We start from the raw sequence: 19,355 nt of genomic DNA, 5'->3' as shown, positions 1-19,355 counted from the left end.
AGTGGTGGGAAAATGGAGATAACTGTATTCAAACATTAAAAAAAACAACTCCAAATCAGATTAGACAAATAAAAAAAATGAATAGGTCAAAAAAATAAATAAATTGCTCTGCTATTTCTTTCTGATTAGAGCCAGGGTTTGCATCTTTGGTAGCAATATCACAGCAGTGACACCATGTTTTTCTCTTTGAATTCTGTCAGGCAGTGCACACTTTTGATATGTACCATTATGGGTAATGTACACTTTTGATCACTTGATTTAAGTGGTGTCTTCCAGGTTTCTCTACATAAACTTTTTTCTCATTGTGATTAATAAATGTATGGGGGAAAAGTCCTTTGGAGCTGTGCAGATATCTCATTCTACATAATATTTTTAATTTATTTACTTATGTAATTATGGACTCATTGTTTACTTATATATATATATATATATTTGTCTACTTCATCTTTCAGTTACTAAGGGAGGTGTATTAATTTCTGTGATGGTAGACTTGTTACTGGTATTTTTTTCTTAATTTCCTCAGAAAATCCACATACTATTCTTATCAAAACAGTAAAGACATTTATCATGCGAGATCTGGAGGCAGAGGCACTGATGACGAGATGCTCCGCAGTGCACGTCCATAGTCTCGAATTCCTTTGATCAAAAAAGGTCGTACAGTGTGAGACTGAATGCTCAGGATTCCATGCTCCCGGCTGAAACTTGCCTCCCATGGAATTTCTTTGATCTTTTTTCTTCTGTTCTTTCTTTCTTTTTTTTTAAATTGTGGTAAGAACACGTACCATGAGATCTGCCCTCTTAACACATTTTAGAGGTGCAATACAGTTAACTATAGGCATGCCGTCGTACCACAGATCTCCAGAACTTTCATACCCATTGAATAGCAACTCCCCATTTCTTCTTCCCTGTAGCCCCTAGCAACTACCATTCTGCTCTTTGCTTCTGTATGTTTGACTTTTATATGCCTCAAGTGAATATCACGCAATATTTGTTCTTATGTAACCGGCTTATTTCACGTAGCAGAATGTCCTCAAGGTTCGTCCATGTTGTAGCATGACAGGATTTTCCCTTTTTTAAAGATTGAATAATATTTCATTGTGTGTATACATCATGTTTTCTTTATCCACTCATCCTTCAGTGTACATTTAGGTTGTTTACCACATCTTGGCTATTATGAATGTTGCTGTAATGAACGCGAGAGTGCAGATACTTGTTCAAGATCTTGCTATCAATTCTTGTGGTATATACTCAGAAGTGGGATTGCTGGATCATGTGGTAGTTCTATTTTTAATTTATTGAGGAACCTCCATACTGTTTTCATAGTGACTGTACTATTTTATATTCCTACCAAGTGTACCAGTTTCTCAATATCCTCACCAGCACCTGCCTGTTTTCTAATGATGGCCATCCTAACAGGTGTGAAGTGATATCTCATTGTGATTTTAATTTACATTTTCCGATGATTAGTGACATTGAGCGTCTTTTCATGTACCTATTGGCCCTTTGTATATCTTCTTTGGAGAAATGTTTTTCAAGTTCTTTGCCCATTTTTTCATTGAGTTCCTTACATATTTCGGATAGTAACTTTTATCAGATACACGATTTGCAAATGTTCTGTAGGTTGCCTTTTCACTCTGATTATTCCTTTGCTACGCAGAAGCCTTTTAGTTTGACATAATCCCACTTGCCTATTTTTACTTTTGTTGCCTGTGCTTTTGGTGTCATATCCAAAAAAATCATTGCCAAGACCAATGTCATGAAGATTCTCCCCTGCGATTTCTTCTAGTGGTTTTACAGTTTCAGGTCTTACATTTAAATCTTTAATCCATTTTGAGTTGATTTTTCTGTATGGTGTGATTTAAGAGTAAAATTTTATTCTTTTGCATATTTCTGCCAGGTTTTCCCAAAACCATTTGTTGAATAGACTGTCCCTTCCCCATTATGTATTTTTGGTACCCTATTGAAGATCAGTTGACCATATATGCATGGGTTTATTTCTAGGCTGTCTGTTCTATTGGTCTGTATGTCTGTCTTAACGCCAGTACCATACTATTTTAATTGCTGTAACTTTGTAATATATTTTGAAGTTAGAACATGTGAGGCCTTCATTTTGTTCCTTTTTCTTAAGATTGTTTTAGCTATTCAGGGTCCTTTGAGATTCCATATGAATTTTAGGATTTTTTAAATTTCTGTTTTAAAAAATGCCACTGGGATTTTGATAGAGATTACATTGAATTTTGAATCGTTTTAGGTAGTAAAGACATTGTAACAATTTTAAGTCTCCCAATCCATGAACATTGGATACCTTTTCATTTATTTTCTTTAATTTCATCAAAATTTTGTAGTTGTCACTGTATGGTTCTTTCCTTAGTTAATTCCTAAATATTTTGTTCTTTTTGATGCTATTATTAATGGTATTGTTAACTTCCTATATCTCCTTGTATTTCTCTCAGTTTTTCATTTATATGTTATACAGATATGTGTGTATATGTATAGATAACATATCATCAGACTCATACATTTTTAGAATTTTTATATTGTTTAGTCAATATAATATTTTATTCTTTTTTAATGCTCTCCTTCCTTTGTAACAATGATTTTTCTTTAAAGACTATTTTGTCTCATAATGAAAACAGCCACGCTGGTGTATTTGGCCTGGGATTTTCCTGATGGAAGGTTTTTTCATTCTTTTTTTTCACCAACTTTTCTTTGGCCTTATATTTTAGGTATATTACTTATAAATAGCATATGACTTCATTGATAATACATTTATTTTATTTATTGATTTTAGAGAGAGGTAGATTGAGAGAAACATTGATTTGTTGTTCTACTTATTTATGCATTCATTGGTTGATTCTTCTATGTGCCCTGACTGGGGTTTGAACCCACAACCTTGATGTCTTAGGAAAATGCTCTAACCAACTGAGCTACCTGACCAGGGCTATAATAGATCAATTTTAATAATCTCTGTCTTTTAACTGGTAAATTTAGTCCATGTATATTTATAGTCCATTATTTTGATATTTAGTGCCAATTTATTTTGTGTTTTCTATTTGTTCTGCTTTATTCTTTTTTATTCTTTCCTGACCTTTTTTTTTCATTTTGGTGTGTGTGACTTACTGAGTTTTAACAAAGACATCATAAAGTTATATTCTCTATTTTTATTCTTTTAATAATTACCCTCATGTCCTTCTATTTCTATATTTTAATGATTACTTTAAATTTCAGCATACATACCTATATTAGAATTAAAATATTAATCAATAACTCTGTGCTCCTCCTGAAATATGTAGGCCCTCAGAACTCTCTAACTCCAGTTAGTCCTTCCCAAATGATAAATTATAGTTGTGCAGTATTTTAGTTCCACCTTGCTTTTTTCACCTTTCAAATAAGACATTATTTTCATTTTATAGATTTAATTCTTTTAGGTTTATCTGTATTTTACTAGTTCACTGTTTTTGAGCTGCAACCCTTCCTTTCAGGTTCGTATTTTTTGCTTTAGAAGAACATCCTAGACGTTCCTTTACTGAAAGTTGATTAGTACTAAACTCAGTTTTTATTATACAAAAGTAATAGCTTTATTTGCAGTAATCCTGGGATACTTAAGGGGGATGTACTACTCTAGGATGATAGTTATTTTTTCTTAACATTTTTAGGATCTCACTTTCCACAGTCTGCCTTTAGAAGTCTGTAATCATTTTCTTCCCCTCACTGGCTACTTTTAAGCTCTTCTCTCTGTTGTTCTCCAATTTCTCTACTTTATGTTTCTATACAGATTTTTTTTCTCCCCTGACTTGAATTTGTTGTCCTTTCTGAATCTGAGAGTTTGTTGTCCATTAATTCCTGTCCATTAATTTGCTGTTACCTTTTCTGGTGTTGCCATGCCCATTTTCCCTGCCTCCTCCTGGAGCACTAATTAGTCAAATGTAAGTCCATATATCTACCTGCCGTATCACTCAGTACTTCATGTTTAATTAAAAAATTTGTTGAAGATTTTATTTCCTTTTAGAGAGGGAGAGGGAGGGAGAGAAACATTCATTGGTTGCCTCTCCATGCCCTCAACCAGACACCTGGCCTACAGCGCAGGGATGTGCCCAAGGGAAATTGAACTAGCAACATTTTGTTTTGCAGGCTGGTGTTCAGTCCACAAATCCACACCAGCCAGGGCAATACTTCATGTATTTTATTCAATACCTAATTATTCGAAGTTCTTCAGAGTCTAATTTTGCGGTTTTTATGTCTGCCAAACCTCACAGCTTTTTTCCTTAGTTCCTTATTTCATGCTTCTGAGTTATATATAGCACAGGCTTATAATGAGAAGCAGTTCCCTTCCCACGTCTAAAGTTTGCATCCCCGTGGTAATCACCTAGCTCTTTTAGCTACTGCTTCTGGAATTTGACCTTAAATTTCTAAATAATACCAGCTTTAGACATTATCTGTTGGTTTCCTATTTGGGAAACCGAGAATTCTATAATAGTTTCCTTCCCATTCTTCTAACAGTGATGTGTCACAAGTTTTGTTTTTGTTGTCACTAAATATTGCTCACCGAGCCAAGACTTATACTATGCTTAAACTTCTCTTTTTCTTCAACTATTTTTTAACCTTGGAAATAATAATTGTTTAATTTATTATCTGTTAGTTTTCTCTGTAATTATCAACTCTTTCCAGATACTCCAGTAGATCTGCGAAAGTTTTCCAAGTGGTTGAATGCATCACATAACGAGTGAGCACCGTTTTCCCCCTGTGTCCTTCCTCCTGGGAGCAGTCCTGCCCCTGCGCCCCCTGTCCTCCCACCCCGCCCCGCTCCATCCGTTAGAGCTGGTCAGCTGCTGAGTTCTACAACTGTTTGTTCTTTAAGAATATATTCAACTTTGATTTGTGAGCCTAACGTGAAAAGGAGGGCCTTCTTCTTTCCAGGTTTTATATGTAATTTGCCCTGGACTGCCTATCCAGGTTGTCCTTCATTTCTTTTTAGATTTGGAAGTAGTACTCAATCTTTTCAGAACATTGCCCCCTCACTCACATTCTTTTTTTTTTTTTTGCAAAGAGCGTTCTTGTGTACAGTGTATGTAGTACAGATCTCGGGGTTCTGTCTTAGTTTAGTTGCCATATTCAGAAGTTATGGCATGAGACTGTGCCCCCCTCTTTTGTTTGATAACTGTAGGTATTTGTTGATTTATTTTGTACGTATGTTTTTGTAGTTTATTAGGTTTGAGGGAAGAGAGAGTTTGTGATTGGGTTTATTTGTAATCTTATCCTAGAAGTCTCTCCCTAGTTTTCAAAATCTGAATTTTTAGTATCTGCAGAGCAATGATATGGGTGTCTAATAATTTATGTAGCCTGTACTTTGTTATTGAACTTTACTTTGTGCCTAATTTTATGTGTTGCAAGTATTGCCATTGTGAGCATCCTTTATTACATACAACTTTGGCTGAGATTCATTCTTTCTTTTTCTTTCTCCCTCCCTCCCTCCCTTTTCTCTTTCTCTCTCCCTCTGTTCCTTCCTCCCTCCATTCCTCCCCCCACCATACTCTCTTTCTCTTTCTCCCTTTCTTCCTTTCTCTCTTTCTTTTAAAAAATATTTTTATTTATTTATCCTTGGGGAGACGAAGAGAAAGGGAGGAAGAAAGAGAGGGAGAGGAACACTGATATGACAGAGAAACATTGATCCATTAGTTGGTTGCCTCCCATATACACCCTGTCCTGGGACCAGACTGCAGCCCAGGCCTGTGTCCTGATTGGGAATGGAACCGGCAACCCTTCGCTTTGCAGGCTGGTGCTCAGTACACTGAGCCACCTCAGCCAGAGCTATTTTCTTAGGATGGAATCTCAAAGTGTAATTACTAGATCAAAGGATATAATCATTAAGAACCTTAATATGTGTTCCTAAATTGCTATCCAAATTCAGAGTGTTGAATCAGTGTTGAATCAGAGTGTTGAATCAGTCAGTATTGTGGATTATAATTGAAAAAAAAAACCCAAACCCAAAAAACTTTACCCTAGTTGAGGAGCCCAGTTGGTTGGAGCGTCATCCAGATACACCAGGTTGCAGGTTTGATCCCCTGTCAGGGCACGTACGAGAATCACCCAATGAATTGCATAAATTAAGTGGGACAATAAATTGATATTTTTTACTTTCTCTTCCTCCCCCCCTCTCAAAAATCAATCAATAAAAAAATTAGCATGGGGAAAGGGGTAGGTGGACATGGAAGATGGTATAGGGGGGATAAATGGTGATGGAATAAATAGAATAAATTGTAAATAATTAANTTAGGATGGAATCTCAAAGTGTAATTACTAGATCAAAGGATACATAAATTAAGTGGGACAATAAATTGATATTTTTTACTTTCTCTTCCTCCCCCCCTCTCAAAAATCAATCAATAAAAAAATTAGCATGGGGAAAGGGGTAGGTGGACATGGAAGATGGTATAGGGGGGATAAATGGTGATGGAATAAATAGAATAAATTGTAAATAATTAAAAAAACAAAACCTTGCTAAGTGAAAAATAATATTACATAATGCATATTTCAGTTTGCACTTGTCTTCCCTGTCTCTCTCTCTCATCCTGGCCTGTCTTGGCAGTGGGGTGGGCGGCGTTTGGATTTTCTTACCGAGTGTTCCATGCTTGTTTAATGCCACCTTGTGATGTTTGAGCATTTATCATGTTAATTTTTTATTGCCTTTTACTTGCCTTTGTTTTTAAATTTTATTTTAATTTTTAGGCTATTAAATCTATTAGTCTTTTCCTTTATGGCTTCTAATTTTTATGATTTGAAAGACTTCCTTTATCCCAACATCAAATAAGGAATCATCATCTTTCATTTAGCTCTTTTAGATTTCATTTTGTAAATTTAACTCTCTAGCGCTTTTATTTTCATGTATAATTTGAGGCAAAGAATACTGAGCTTTTTATGTACGTAGTTAAACTCATATTTCTCCTGTCTTTATTATCAGATTTTCAGATGATTTGAAAAATCACCTTTGTTATATACAAAAATTTCCCTTAGCCAGGGTCTGTTTCTGAGCTTTTAAATTCTATTCTGCTTATCTTTTTTTATTCCAGCACAGTGTACTTAAAAAAATGACCTTATGTTTCAATCTCTGATAATGCTAGTCCTTCAAAAATCTCCCAGGACTGGGGAGTCCTGAGACCTGTGAGGTGCCTGAGTGAGGAAACTGCCCAAGGGGAGCTGGTTTTGAGCGCAGGCCGGGGTGAGATCAGTACAAACACAGGGCTTTGGACCCACTTTCCCAGGCTCCTTGAAGCTTCCCTGATGATAAAGAGCAGACGTGTCAGCCTTGGGAAGGCTCAGTGAGCACGTTCACTGAGTCTTGGTATAAGGATTGGAGGGAATGCAGGATCTTAAAGCCAAATATGTAATTATGAGTAGTGCTTTTAAAGACTGAATTACCGGTTGGACACAAAAGCCTCCATAGGCATCCAGGCAGTTGGGTTTGGATTTCCAGGTGTCCTGTAGCTGCTCTGTATAACTTTTTTCCTTCCTCAAGGAAGCCCTTTGAGGCTCTTACAGGGTTAAGGATAAGGGAGAGAAGAATAAGGAAATGAGAATGAGACTAGAATCAAGGCGCTTCTCTGTGTATGCTTTAAGACATACCTGTAATATCTTTAGAGATGTCTCCAAAGCTTTAAACATTTCAGTCCCATTGTGACTTCTTTTAATTAAAAAAAATGATTAGTAGATTTATTTTAGAATTTCTGCATGGCTGAGGGCAAATTTATCAATGGAAAGGAGAGAACACCCAGCTAAACTCTTATAGTGTTAAGCAAAAGGCCTACTGCTCCAGTTCTATATTCAGAGTTATCTTTGGCCGGAGAATCTGGATCTATTTATAGCTGCCACACTACCTCCACGGTGGTGGGGGCCTGCTCTCCAGTTTTCTCTGACATACGCTATCTCCCAATTCTTGTAGCACAGTGTAGATAAGGCTGAAATACTTCATAAGACTTTAACCAAAGGCAGGGCAACAAGTAAAAGGAAGTCAACACAGCGAGTAGTCTGCCATGAGATCATTTTTCACATGAAGTCTAGTTTTAGTCGTCTTTAGCTTTGCTTTCTCTCTGGCTTCTGGCTTGCCCCAAATTCACAAAAGCCATCCTTTCCCTTCCACTCAGGAGAATCTTCAAGCTTGTGCAGATTCTAAATTGCAAACCTGGAAGAGAGGACTTTATGGTTGACACGGGGAATGTTGCCTGCATGGGTGTGGCCTGTGCCGTCCACAAGAGTCATCTCTCACTGCATTCCAGTAGCTTCTACAAGACAATCATACCTAGTTATGTGCCAGTAGCCTAATATCCTCACTAGCAATCAGCATGTGGTGGGTTGCTTAGGAATCTGTCATAAGTTTTTTATATATAATGAATCTAAAACATACTTATGTTCATTTTATGGCTTTTTAAATACGGGACACAGTGCTGTATACAACAACAATGGAGGAGAACTGGGTTCTAGTCTGATTTGCCATTTAACAGCCTGTCTCTCTTAGCAAGTCACTCAGTTTTTCTGTAGTTTTGTTGCAAGATTTGGATATAGTTGGTCTGTAATTTTACAATTTTGACTATAATTGAATTATTATAAAATTTGTACTTGAATCTTTCTCTTTGTGATGTATTAGTTCATTTTAATGTGATGCTGACATGTTAGTGAGGAATAAGGTCCCAGGCACTGTTCAATGAGAAAGTATGATCCATTTCATACTGTTACACTGTATTGGACAGGTTCTCTATTTTGGTGACAGGTGGAACTTGCTTATATTTAAAAGGGACCATGGAGCTTTTGAGTTTCTTATAAAGTAAATAACCTGTTTATTTATCATATACAAATTTATTTTTTAAAGGTTTTATTTGTTACAGAGAGAGGGGAAGGGAGGGAGAAAGAGAAGGGGAGAAACATCAATGTGCAAGAGAAGCATTGATGTGTGATGTATGAGAGAAACATCCATCAGTTGCCTCTTGCACACTCCCAGCTGGGGACCTGGCCTGCAACCCAGGCAGGTGTCCTGACCGAAAGTCCAACTTAGTTTCTGTTCCAGGTCAGCACTCAATCCATTGAGCCACACCAGCCAGGGCTATCATATACAAATGTAGATGTTCTTAAACAATTTAACTGTATGTTCTTAAATCTGTATTTAGCTTCTGTATTTTTTTGTTTTGTTTCTTTTATATTTTGACTTTGCATCTTTACAATTTTGAAGTTGAAGTAAAAAAGCAAACGGAAGCACCATTAGTTGAAGAACTCTAAGATTGAGTTATTTAGTACTCTTGGTTAAGGTAGGCCAGTTTTTCTTTCTACTTACGTGTAATCTATTTTTTTAGAGTGAAAAGCTTTTGTTATATGATACAGTCCAGAGTGAGCTAGAGGAGAAGATAAGAAGGCTGGAAGAGGACCGACACAGCATTGATATTACCTCAGGTGATGGGAATGAGCTGACTGTGATATTTAATTTAAGTGACGCTGAACCTTTGGCTTACGTAGTGTCTCATAATATCTTGGTTTCCTAATATAAATGTTATGTAAATGAATGTTCTAGTGAGAGAGGGGAGGGGAAGACTTATAAAGAGTTTGACAGGATTGCATTATTGATTTGATTTGAACTTACCCTTCAGAAAGATGTGGAAAATGGATCACATGAAAAGGGACGGAATAAAAGTCTGACAGGAACTATTCAATTAGGAATAAGATACTGTAGGACCTGGCTGGTGTAGCTCAGTGGATTGAGTGTGGGCCTGCCAACCACACGGTTCGATTCCCAGTCAGGGCACATGCCTAGGTTGCAGGCCAGTTCCCAGCAGGGGACTCACCAGAGGCAACCATACATTGGTATTTCTCTCCTTCTCTCCTTCTTTTCCCCTCTAAAGATAAATAAATAAAATCTTTAAAAAAACAGAATAAGATACTATAGGAATAGTAAGAATAGTATTATAATATGAGAATAGTATTGGGAGACAATAAGAATAGACATGGAAGACAGCTATAGTATATCTTCTTCCCTTTAGGTCTTGAAAGATTGTCACGTGGAAGAAGGAATAAAATCCTCTTCTCTTTGGTACCACACAAACTAGGAAAAATGAATAGAAGTCACAGAGAGCAGATTTGTATCTCAGGGAAAAACTTGTTGATTAGATCAGTCCAATGTGAAATTGGGTTTTTTTTTTTTTTTTTTTTTTACAGTTTATTTATTTTTAGAGAGAGGGGAAGGGAAGAGAGAGGGAGAGAAACATCAATGTGTGGTTGCCTCTGGAGTGCCCCCTACTGGACCTGGCCTGTAACCCAGGCATGTCCTCTGACTGGGAATCAAACTGGTGACTCTTTGGTTCGCAGGCTGGCACTCAGCCCACTGAGCCACACTAGCCAGGGCTGAAATTGGCTTTTTAGGGGTATTGTGGAAAGGCTTTCTCCATTGAGTGGACTATTTACTGGGTTATCCTACAGTTATTGCATATGTATTACTTTATTTTTATAAATTCTGTTTCTCTGGCATAGAGTAGACATAGTGGAGTCAGCCGATGCCACCGTTCCGTTACCTGCTAGTTGGGTGACTGTGAGTGACAGTCACTTTAGCTTTTCTAAGTTGGTCTCCTCTGTAAAACGGAAGCAATGAGCGTGCCTACCTCAGAGGTATCTCTGAGGATTAGTTGAGACCATTCACGTATTGTGTATTTAACAAAATGCCTGGTATACATTCACCAATTATTAGTTATAACTCTTATTATGTGCCACATTCATTTTAACTTTAATAAAAGCAGAGAAAAACTTATAAATATATAGGTGCTCATGAAATTATATATAGTCATATGTCTATATACATATACATAGTTGCCAGTGAAATTTTGCTACCTTGAAATTATTGTCTTTTTTTTCCTCTGTCGATCTCTAGAAATCAGCTAATACTTAAATTTTATTTACTTGCCAGAGCTGTGGAATGATGAGCTTCAGTCAAGAAAAAAGAGGAAGGATCCTTTCAGTCCCGACAAAAAGAAGCCAGTTGTTGTCTCAGATATCTTTTTTAAGTTATTTGAATTCTTGTTGTTGTTGCCTTATATACATTTTTGCACTGTACATGCCTTTGTAACTGTTATTAGTATACATTGCCTTTATTTGCAAGATCTTGTAATAAGCAAAGGGTGATTTATAAAACTGAATAAAGGCAGAAGAATATAATTTAAATTAAGAGGGGCAGAGGAGGAGGAGAAATTTAGTTACAATCTAGACTTCAAAAATTAATATGGCTTCATAGTTCACCCGGGCTTTGACGTGAAAGAGCTGTTTAGTGTAGAGCATGATTGCTTATTTCTTACGTGCTTTTTAATATTTTTAATGTTTCTCAGAGTGGGGTGTCTAAATTAATGTGTGTTCAGTCTCCGCATTTCCTGTGGTGGCCTCCCCTTGCCCCTGCCTTCTCCTGTCTCAAAAGTGATGAGGTTGGTCTTCTGTCTGCCGGTGATTCACAGGATGGAGCAGAATTAGTTGTTCGTATCGGTGTTTGTATGGAACATAATGCAATGATTAATAAATAATACATAATAATAATAACAGTAAACAATACAAGAATGAACTATGTTTCATGTACTCACCTCTTTAAACCTACTTTTCCCATACCTTGTAGAATTAAGAGAGTATGGTTAATAACATCTTAGGTATTGAGATTTTTGAAGAGTAATTTGAAGTCAGAAATCAGCATGCCAAGGGATTATGTCCAGAAACTTTTGTTACATTCTTTGGAAAACCACAGTTTGGAAGTATAATTCAAAGTGTGAAATTCCTACAGCTAAATGACCTTGACTTTTCAACGTCCATATATAGTTTATATGCTACAAGATCTTGATATTCTTGAAGACTGGACAACAATTAGGAAGGTATGATTAAAGAGTAATGGAATGCAAGTATATTTTTATGGTTTACTTCTTAAGTTTCTATGGTTTTTCACTAGTATATTAAAATGTATTTATTATAAATAGACTTCACTTGATTAGTTTTTAAAATTTTTTATTTTTTATTTTAGAGAGAGGGGAAGGAAGGAAGAAAAAAGGGAGAGAAACACTGATGTGAGAGAGAAATATTGGACACATTGCCTGAACGTGCCCTGACCAGGAGTTGATCAGGCAGCCTCTCAGCTCGGGGCGATGTCCAAACAACTATACCACACTGGCTGGGCCTAAAATTGTTTTCCACTGTCTTTTTTACTGTTTTACTTTGCAACAATCTCTCCACGGCAATTAATGCTAATACTGATAACAGTGAATGGAAGGGATATATGAAAAGAGACATGTCAACAGTTTTTTTTCTTGTTATAATTAATAATTTATGCAGAAGTACAGAAAAGCATTTATTTAGGTTTCTCCCAAATAATATTAAAGGCCCTGGCTAGGTAACTCAGTTGGTTAGAGCATCGCCCTGTTACACCAAGGTTGTGGGTTTGATTTCCGGTCAGGGCACGTACAAGGATCAGCCAATGAATGCATAAATAAGGGGTACGGCAAATCAGTGTTTCCCCCTCTCTCTCCCTCGCTCTCTCTCTAAAATCAATAAATTTAAAAAAATCCTGTGCCTCGTTCTTACCTTGGTCCTGGCTCACAGAAGCCACTCAATATATATTTGTTGAATGAATTAAAATGAAAATTTGAGCCTTTGTTATGTCTTGCATTTTGTCATCAAAGATTTAAGAATTATAGGATTTTCTGTGCTTGTTTGAAAGTGGAGACTTGTTTTCCTTAACAATTTGTTCACTTTTAGAGACTTTTAGGTTGAGAATTAGATATTATTTCTTGTATTAATAATACATCCCAGAGAAATCATTATTCTTTTTTTTAAAGATTTTATTTATTTACTTTTAGAGAAAGGGGAAGGGAAGGAGAAAGGGGGGAGAGAAACATCAATGTGTGGTTGCCTCTTCCATGTACCCCCCCACCAGGGACCTGGCCTGCAGCCCAGGCATGTGTCCTGACTGGGAATCGATCTAGCGACCCTTTGCTTTGCAGTCTGGCACTCAGTCCGCTGAGCTACACCAGCCAGGGCGTTATTCTTTATATAGACATATGGAGGGTGGACCTAACAAGCCCCCAAAATTTAATTATAAAAAATTGTGTATTTATTCTCACATGTTTAAATTTCATTTACCTTCAAAGTACTATCCATTTGGTGCAATGCTCCTATTCAGATATTTTTTTCCACTGCTCAAAACAATTTTTGAGCTTGTCGATTTTGATGCTTTTTAGTGTTTCTGCCATTTTTTGTTTCACCTCTTCTACATCGGCAGAACTTTTCCCTTTGAAGGTTTTTCTTCACCTGGGGAAACAAAATAAAGTCACTCAGGGTGAGATCTGGTGAATAGGGAAGGGGGACAAAACTACTGACCACTCAATGCAGCGTGGACAACTGTGCTCATAAATCACCCATCACGAAATGGGCAGATGTGTTGGAGGAGTCTAAAAAAAATTCACTGAAGCTGCTCACAGCCCCTCACAACAAGGCTGGCTGGCGCACTGACACAGATGGGTTCCTAGAACACTCACCAGGTGGGGAAGCCTGTACCACGAGGGGCCTGCCCTCCATAAGGTCATTCTGTTGTTTGGGGGTTTTTTGGGGTCCCCCTCATATATTCTTTATGGTCGTAGATATTAACAACCAAAATATACTTTGTCTATGAACTCAGACGGTGATGTCTTTCTTTTCTCTTTCTTTTCACTAAGGCAATGGCTACACTGGGTCCACACAGAGTGAAAACGGAACGTAAGTCCCTTAGTCTGAGTTCAGAAATCTTCTTTGTCTAGCCGAGTGGAACAGGGTTAAGTCATCTACGTACTAAAGAGCTTCCCCTACTTAAAACTGGCCTTAGTGATTGATAAAGCCTCTCTTCCCCTTCTGGCACTTGTCTAGTTAATGGATGATTTGGTATATGTTATTTAGCATTATTTAGTACTTATATGTAAAACTTAGTGAATTATATAAAAAATGTAAGAAATTAAATTTTCTTATTTGAATTAAATTTAGGTTTGTTACATAAGAAACATTTTCAGTGTTTTTTCACATACATGCACGGATTGGTGTTAATTCTTTGTGTTCTTCACTTTTGTTCTGACAATGTCTTATTAATATAACAGTTTTTGAACTGATCCCTTTAGCACCCGTGAAACTGGAAAAACACATGCACAGTGCTAGATCTGAAGAGGGAAGATTGTATTATGATGGCGAATGGTATATACGTGGACAAACAATATGTATTGACAAAAAAGATGAATGTCCGACAAGGTAAAAGGCCTTTATCACGTCAGTGTTTACAACATTGTTGTCAGTAAATATTTGCACCTCCATTGTGTACTCGTGCTGTATCATTAGTCAACTGTGGGTCCTTTTTTCTCTCTTGACACATGATTTGGTTAGCATGTGTGTCCAGTGTTAATATTTATATACCAGAGTTACCTATTAAGTTCATAAACACAAGCATTAGAACAAGTGGGAGTCTTAGAATTATTTAGCCAGGTAAGAGGTCCTATTCATTAATTTTTATAGTAGATATCTTGTTGTGATCCTAATATTATGTCTTCAAATTCACTTGTCCTGTGGAGTATTGTGAATTTGATAGCGTGCTTCTGTTATGAAGGGCTTATCGGTCCTTCAGTTTATTTTTTGGTGTGTGACAATATTTTAGATAAGAATATCGATCAATTAGATTTGGAAAGGAATGTAAAACTCATGAAAACTTTTAAGAGTACCAGTAATGAAGAGATAACTTGTAAACTGAAAATCGTTTGTTAAAAGGCTTGATCCGTCTAGGCTTAAATGAAGTTTATATAATTATTTATATAGCCTTCTAAGTTTTATCTGGTTGTGACCTTTGAAAAATATTAATGCTAATTGCCGCTTTAATTACTTCAGTAATTAGTAAGGTATATTAAAGATATAATTCTCAGAGTGGTAACCATTTACATTAAGAAAGTCTAGGTTTCAGTGGCAAGTAAACTGCATTTAGTATAGAATATTTATTTTCCAAATACAGTGGCTTTAATCAGATTGTAATTTCATCTTTAAAGTTTTAGGAGACCAGAAGCATTGTGTATGGTAACTTTTCTCATAGAAGCTCACTGGGCTAATTACTGTGTTATTTATGATACCCCTGGATTCTTGGCTTTATGATACTGCCTTGGAAACATTTGACTGCTGCTTAGCATAAGTGTTGTTTAAAAAGAGATTTAAAAAGAAAGCATAGGAGATGACTTAACCAAAGTCTATTTTTAAAAAGATTTCTATATAGAGATTAGCAGTGTCTGAAAAATCTGTGCAAGTGCCACAGAGGCCCAGCACTGGGGGAGGGGTTGGTGTTGACAGGTTGTTTCAGCTCAGACTGCTGTGGGTTGGAGGCATGGTCCAGGGAGGCTTTAGTTCCATTTGGGTGTTTCAGTGAGGGAATGGTAGAGTGGGGGTGGAGTAGGAACACTGTGTATTTAATAGTTCTAGTAGTAAATTTCCTCAACTCTACTAAAAAGAAAGAAAATGATCTATTAGGTGTACTGCATGTGATATTTTCGACAACGTCACCAGCTGATTGTCAGTGTTCTGGGAAGAGGCAATTGCGTCCCTGAATCTACTATTTCGGTTTTATAGCTAGTGCTGTGAAATGAATAGAGGAGGAATACTGTAATTCATTGATTCATTCTTTTTTTTTTAATTCTTTTTAGTGCCATAATTACAACAATTAACCATGATGAAGTTTGGTTTAAGAGGCCTGATGGAAGCAAATCTAAGCTTTACATTTCACAGCTACAGAAAGGAAAATACTCAATTAAACATTCGTAATCATGATTTAAGTGTTACCTGAATCTACCTTATTAGTGTTACCACGTGTGATGTGCCATGGGAGTAAAAATTATATTCGATGACTAATACTCTCACTGAATCATGAGAGACTGTATTTGTAGGTAGTACTCAAAGTGGACCTTATGTTGATATGTTATTAAAAGAGACAGTAAAAAAGTTTAATTGTGATCATTACATTTATTTGTCTTTTAGGTGAAATGACCAATAGGTGTATATGGAAGGGTTTCTTACTAACTTGGTTTTTATGCAAATCTGTGTTTAGTGAACTGTGTTGCTAAATGGCTACTTTTATCTGCAATTTTTGAAAATTTTCCATATCGTTGTCATTCATTATGTATTTGTAAATAAGCCTCATGATACATTTTATATAAATGGTTTGTACTAGTACATTAGTGTTTAATCAGAATCGAAATTTAATCATATATATGTGAGTATGTATATATGGCGTTATCAGCTTGTTTAGAACTGATAGCCTTACTTTACAATCTTGTTTTACCCAAAATTAAGCTTTTGGGTTTGACAGTTAAACAGAGCACTTTTGTAGACTAGCAGCTTCCTTTCTCCTCTTCCTTCATTGTGTGGCGGTGACCTGTTTTTATAAATTATGTATGCTTAATGTTATTTAGTAAAATTAGTGTCAAGTAATACCACACTTCCATGTGTATTTCCCGTGAGCCTTCAGAGGGCAGCTGTTTATGCTGCAGCATAAGTGGTGGGCAGTGACTGACAGTATTGTGGTGCTTGCTGGTATTCTGATCTTTGAAACAGATTTTTACAAAGCATTTTCCAGAGGTAAAAGTAGGTTCATATCCCAATTTTATTATTAGGGCAAAATAGACAAGGATAATTTCCTTAAATTTACTCTCAAATTAGAAATGTTATCTACACTTCTACTAAATTCTACACTTTAAGGGCACTTGGTGCAATTTGGAAAGTATTGGCCTCTTCCCTTGGCCACATTCAAAATTAGCTCCTAGAGCCTCAGGAACAGTATAAAGAATCGAAGCCCTCAACGTGGCAGCACAGCTGGCTGTGGTCTATGTTAGGGTCCAGGCAAATCGTGTACTCCCTGCGGTCTTGTGCACTTTAATTTCTGTTATGACAAGACTTAAGAGGATGAGGAAGAGATTTACTTATTAACCCACAGGCCAGGAAATCTGTATTACTCTGTTTTTTTCACTATTTTACATCTTCAAACATCTTCCTGTGCAGATCACTACTTCACTGTTGCCAAATGTTAAAATATTTGACTTTTGAAATTCATTATCAGCAAAGTTATGTACTATGTTCCGTTCTGTTTCTAATAAACCTTAGCCAATGTACATATGTCATAATCTGATAGTATTTGACAGTACTTATGTATACAGTGTTTCATAAGCATTTTTAATAAGATTTGTATTTTTAAATTTAGTATATAATAAAAAGATGTGTTTGAGTGTCATTTGTAGTCTCTTGAATTACTTGGGCATGCATTCTTTTATTATTTATAATTCGTCTATCTACTTCTAAGGTTTACATGAATAGATGTGGAATGTTGAACAAATGTTTTTGCTTCCTTAATTCAACCTCTGGTAGGGTATAATTAGCTAATTAGACAGTTAATTTATACTTCATTTTAAAATATGCATATATATTGTATTTTAATTAAAATGTTCTGAGTTCTAATAGAAATTTGTTTATTTTATTCATTTATTCATTCACTTATTATTTATGTGTTTATTTGGAGAGTGCATATTTAATATTTGGAGAACAAATATTAAAGTCAGGGACAGTGAAACAAAGGAAGGGCTTAGGGCAGAAGCATCAGTGGGAACGAGTGTGGGCGGTGCTCTGCTTTGGCTCCCTAGAAACATTTTAGGGAAGCAGTGAGCCCTGGCGGGGCTGCTGTTAGCTCACTGAAAAGTAAGAGAAAAGGGGGCCTTGGCAACAAGTTCAGGGGTTAGCCTGGGATGAGCTGCCACTGCCCACTGCTCCCCTGGTTGCAATTCTCGTGGGGACCCTTAGTGTTTAGGGGAGGGAAGTAATGATGCACACCTGAGAGGGAAGGCAGGCATGGGCGTGCTCCAGGGAGAGCCCTCTCTGGGTCTTTGTCTTGAAAGGTCTTACCTCTTTTCTAAAGTCAGGAATTTTAGGGAAGATCTTCAGGGAAGATCTCAATAGAATATTCATCAGCTTTATGGTGACTCACCAAAATGATATGTATTCCCCTGACTTCATCCATCCTTGCCTGTGGTTGGCATAAATGGCACTGATTGGATTTCTGTAATCTATCTCCTTGAGTAGGGTGATTTAATCCACATACCCTCTGGTTGGGGAGGAGAAGTGTACACTGTGTAAGTGTCTTAGGAAAGAAAGGATTTACTAGATGGCTGTAAACTGCTTGGCTGTTTAACTATTGTCTCAGTTTCCCTAGTTTACTCATCCTGGCTTACTACCCTGTCTCATCCCCCCCTCAGGCCTCCATCACTGAAATCTTTTTTTTCCTCTTTATTGATTTTCTTTTGAGACATTGAAGGGGAAGAAATTTGTTGTTGTATTTATTTATGTATTCATTGGCTGATACTTGTATGTATCCTGACCAGGGACCAAACCTGCAGCCTTGGTGTATCAGGATGATGCTCTAACCAACTGATACACCTGGCCAGGGCCCATTTCTGAAATATTTTAGGGGTGATGAGGGAGGATGACTGTCTTCCGTAACTGCTTCCTGCTGATAAGGGTGGTGGTCCCTGCCTGTGTAGGTTATGGAAGTATCTCCCTGCCTGATCTAAGGGAGACAGGGAATGGGATTTGAGACTGTAACAGAGAGGCTGTTAACTGATTCTTCTAAAGCAGGGATGGGCTGGAATCCCCAAAACATCATCCTCTTGATATGGAATTGTTTCATGCTAGTCAATATGAGACCTCCAGTACCAGGATGTGGAGCATAGGATGAAGGGTCAGTTCAGTTATTCCTTACAGTTCTATATATATTTGTCTAGTTTAAAGGTATGATCTGAAAATTTATTTCTAGAAATCTAATTTAGTCAGTTCTTTCCATGGGTTTTTCTAAAGATGTAACATTTGCAAATGCATCAGAGTAGGGCAATGGCTGTCTCTCGTGAAAACATAAAGTGACATGGTTATAGAAACACAAGAAAATCTTGTCCTTCTAATAGTAAAAAAAGAAACAATTTCCAACTCTGTGTTAACTTATTTTTTTTTTAAAGAAGATTTTTTTAAGATTTATTTATTTATTTATCTTTAGAGGGGAAGGGAAGGAGAGAGAAGGAGAGAAATATCAGTGTATGGTTGCCTCTGGTGAGTCCCCTGCTGGGAACTGGCCTGCAACCCAGGCATGTGCCCTGACTGGGAATCGAACTGCGATTGTGTGGTTCACAGGCCCGAGCTCAATCCATTGAGCTACACCAGCCAGGGCTGTGTTAACTTATTTTTGATATTTAAATTCATTGATTTAATCAAATTCATTATCTAGCTTAACCAAATACTTCCTCTCAAGATTTTTCCTTACAGTCTCC

At 36.8% G+C, this 19,355-nt stretch overlaps 1 protein-coding gene across 2 annotated transcripts in view; it reads left to right on the top strand.

Annotated features, from left to right (window-relative positions):
- BRMS1L (BRMS1 like transcriptional repressor) overlaps positions 1-17,278 on the top strand; it is a 32,763-nt gene extending 15,485 nt beyond the window's left edge. The window contains exons 5-10 of one of the 2 annotated variants that reach the window (XM_037056440.1): positions 9,339-9,435; positions 10,937-11,020; positions 11,815-11,879; positions 13,713-13,752; positions 14,124-14,271; positions 15,699-17,278. In XM_037056440.1, coding sequence (XP_036912335.1) covers positions 9,339-9,435; positions 10,937-11,020; positions 11,815-11,879; positions 13,713-13,752; positions 14,124-14,271; positions 15,699-15,816 — 552 coding nt within the window. In that variant the 3' untranslated portion in view covers positions 15,817-17,278. The remainder of the gene's footprint in view (positions 1-9,338; positions 9,436-10,936; positions 11,021-11,814; positions 11,880-13,712; positions 13,753-14,123; positions 14,272-15,698) is intronic. The other variant, XM_037056441.1, reaches the window with a different exon arrangement.
- The last annotated feature ends 2,077 nt before the right edge of the window (positions 17,279-19,355 follow it).

The sequence above is a fragment of the Sturnira hondurensis genome, unplaced genomic scaffold (genome assembly GCF_014824575.4).
Source record: "Sturnira hondurensis isolate 20B ecotype Veracruz unplaced genomic scaffold, ASM1482457v3 Scaffold0008948, whole genome shotgun sequence".
Lineage (NCBI taxonomy): Eukaryota > Metazoa > Chordata > Mammalia > Chiroptera > Phyllostomidae > Sturnira > Sturnira hondurensis.
The sequence above is the reverse complement of the archived record's forward strand: the minus strand, read 5'-3'. Positions and strand labels throughout refer to the sequence as shown.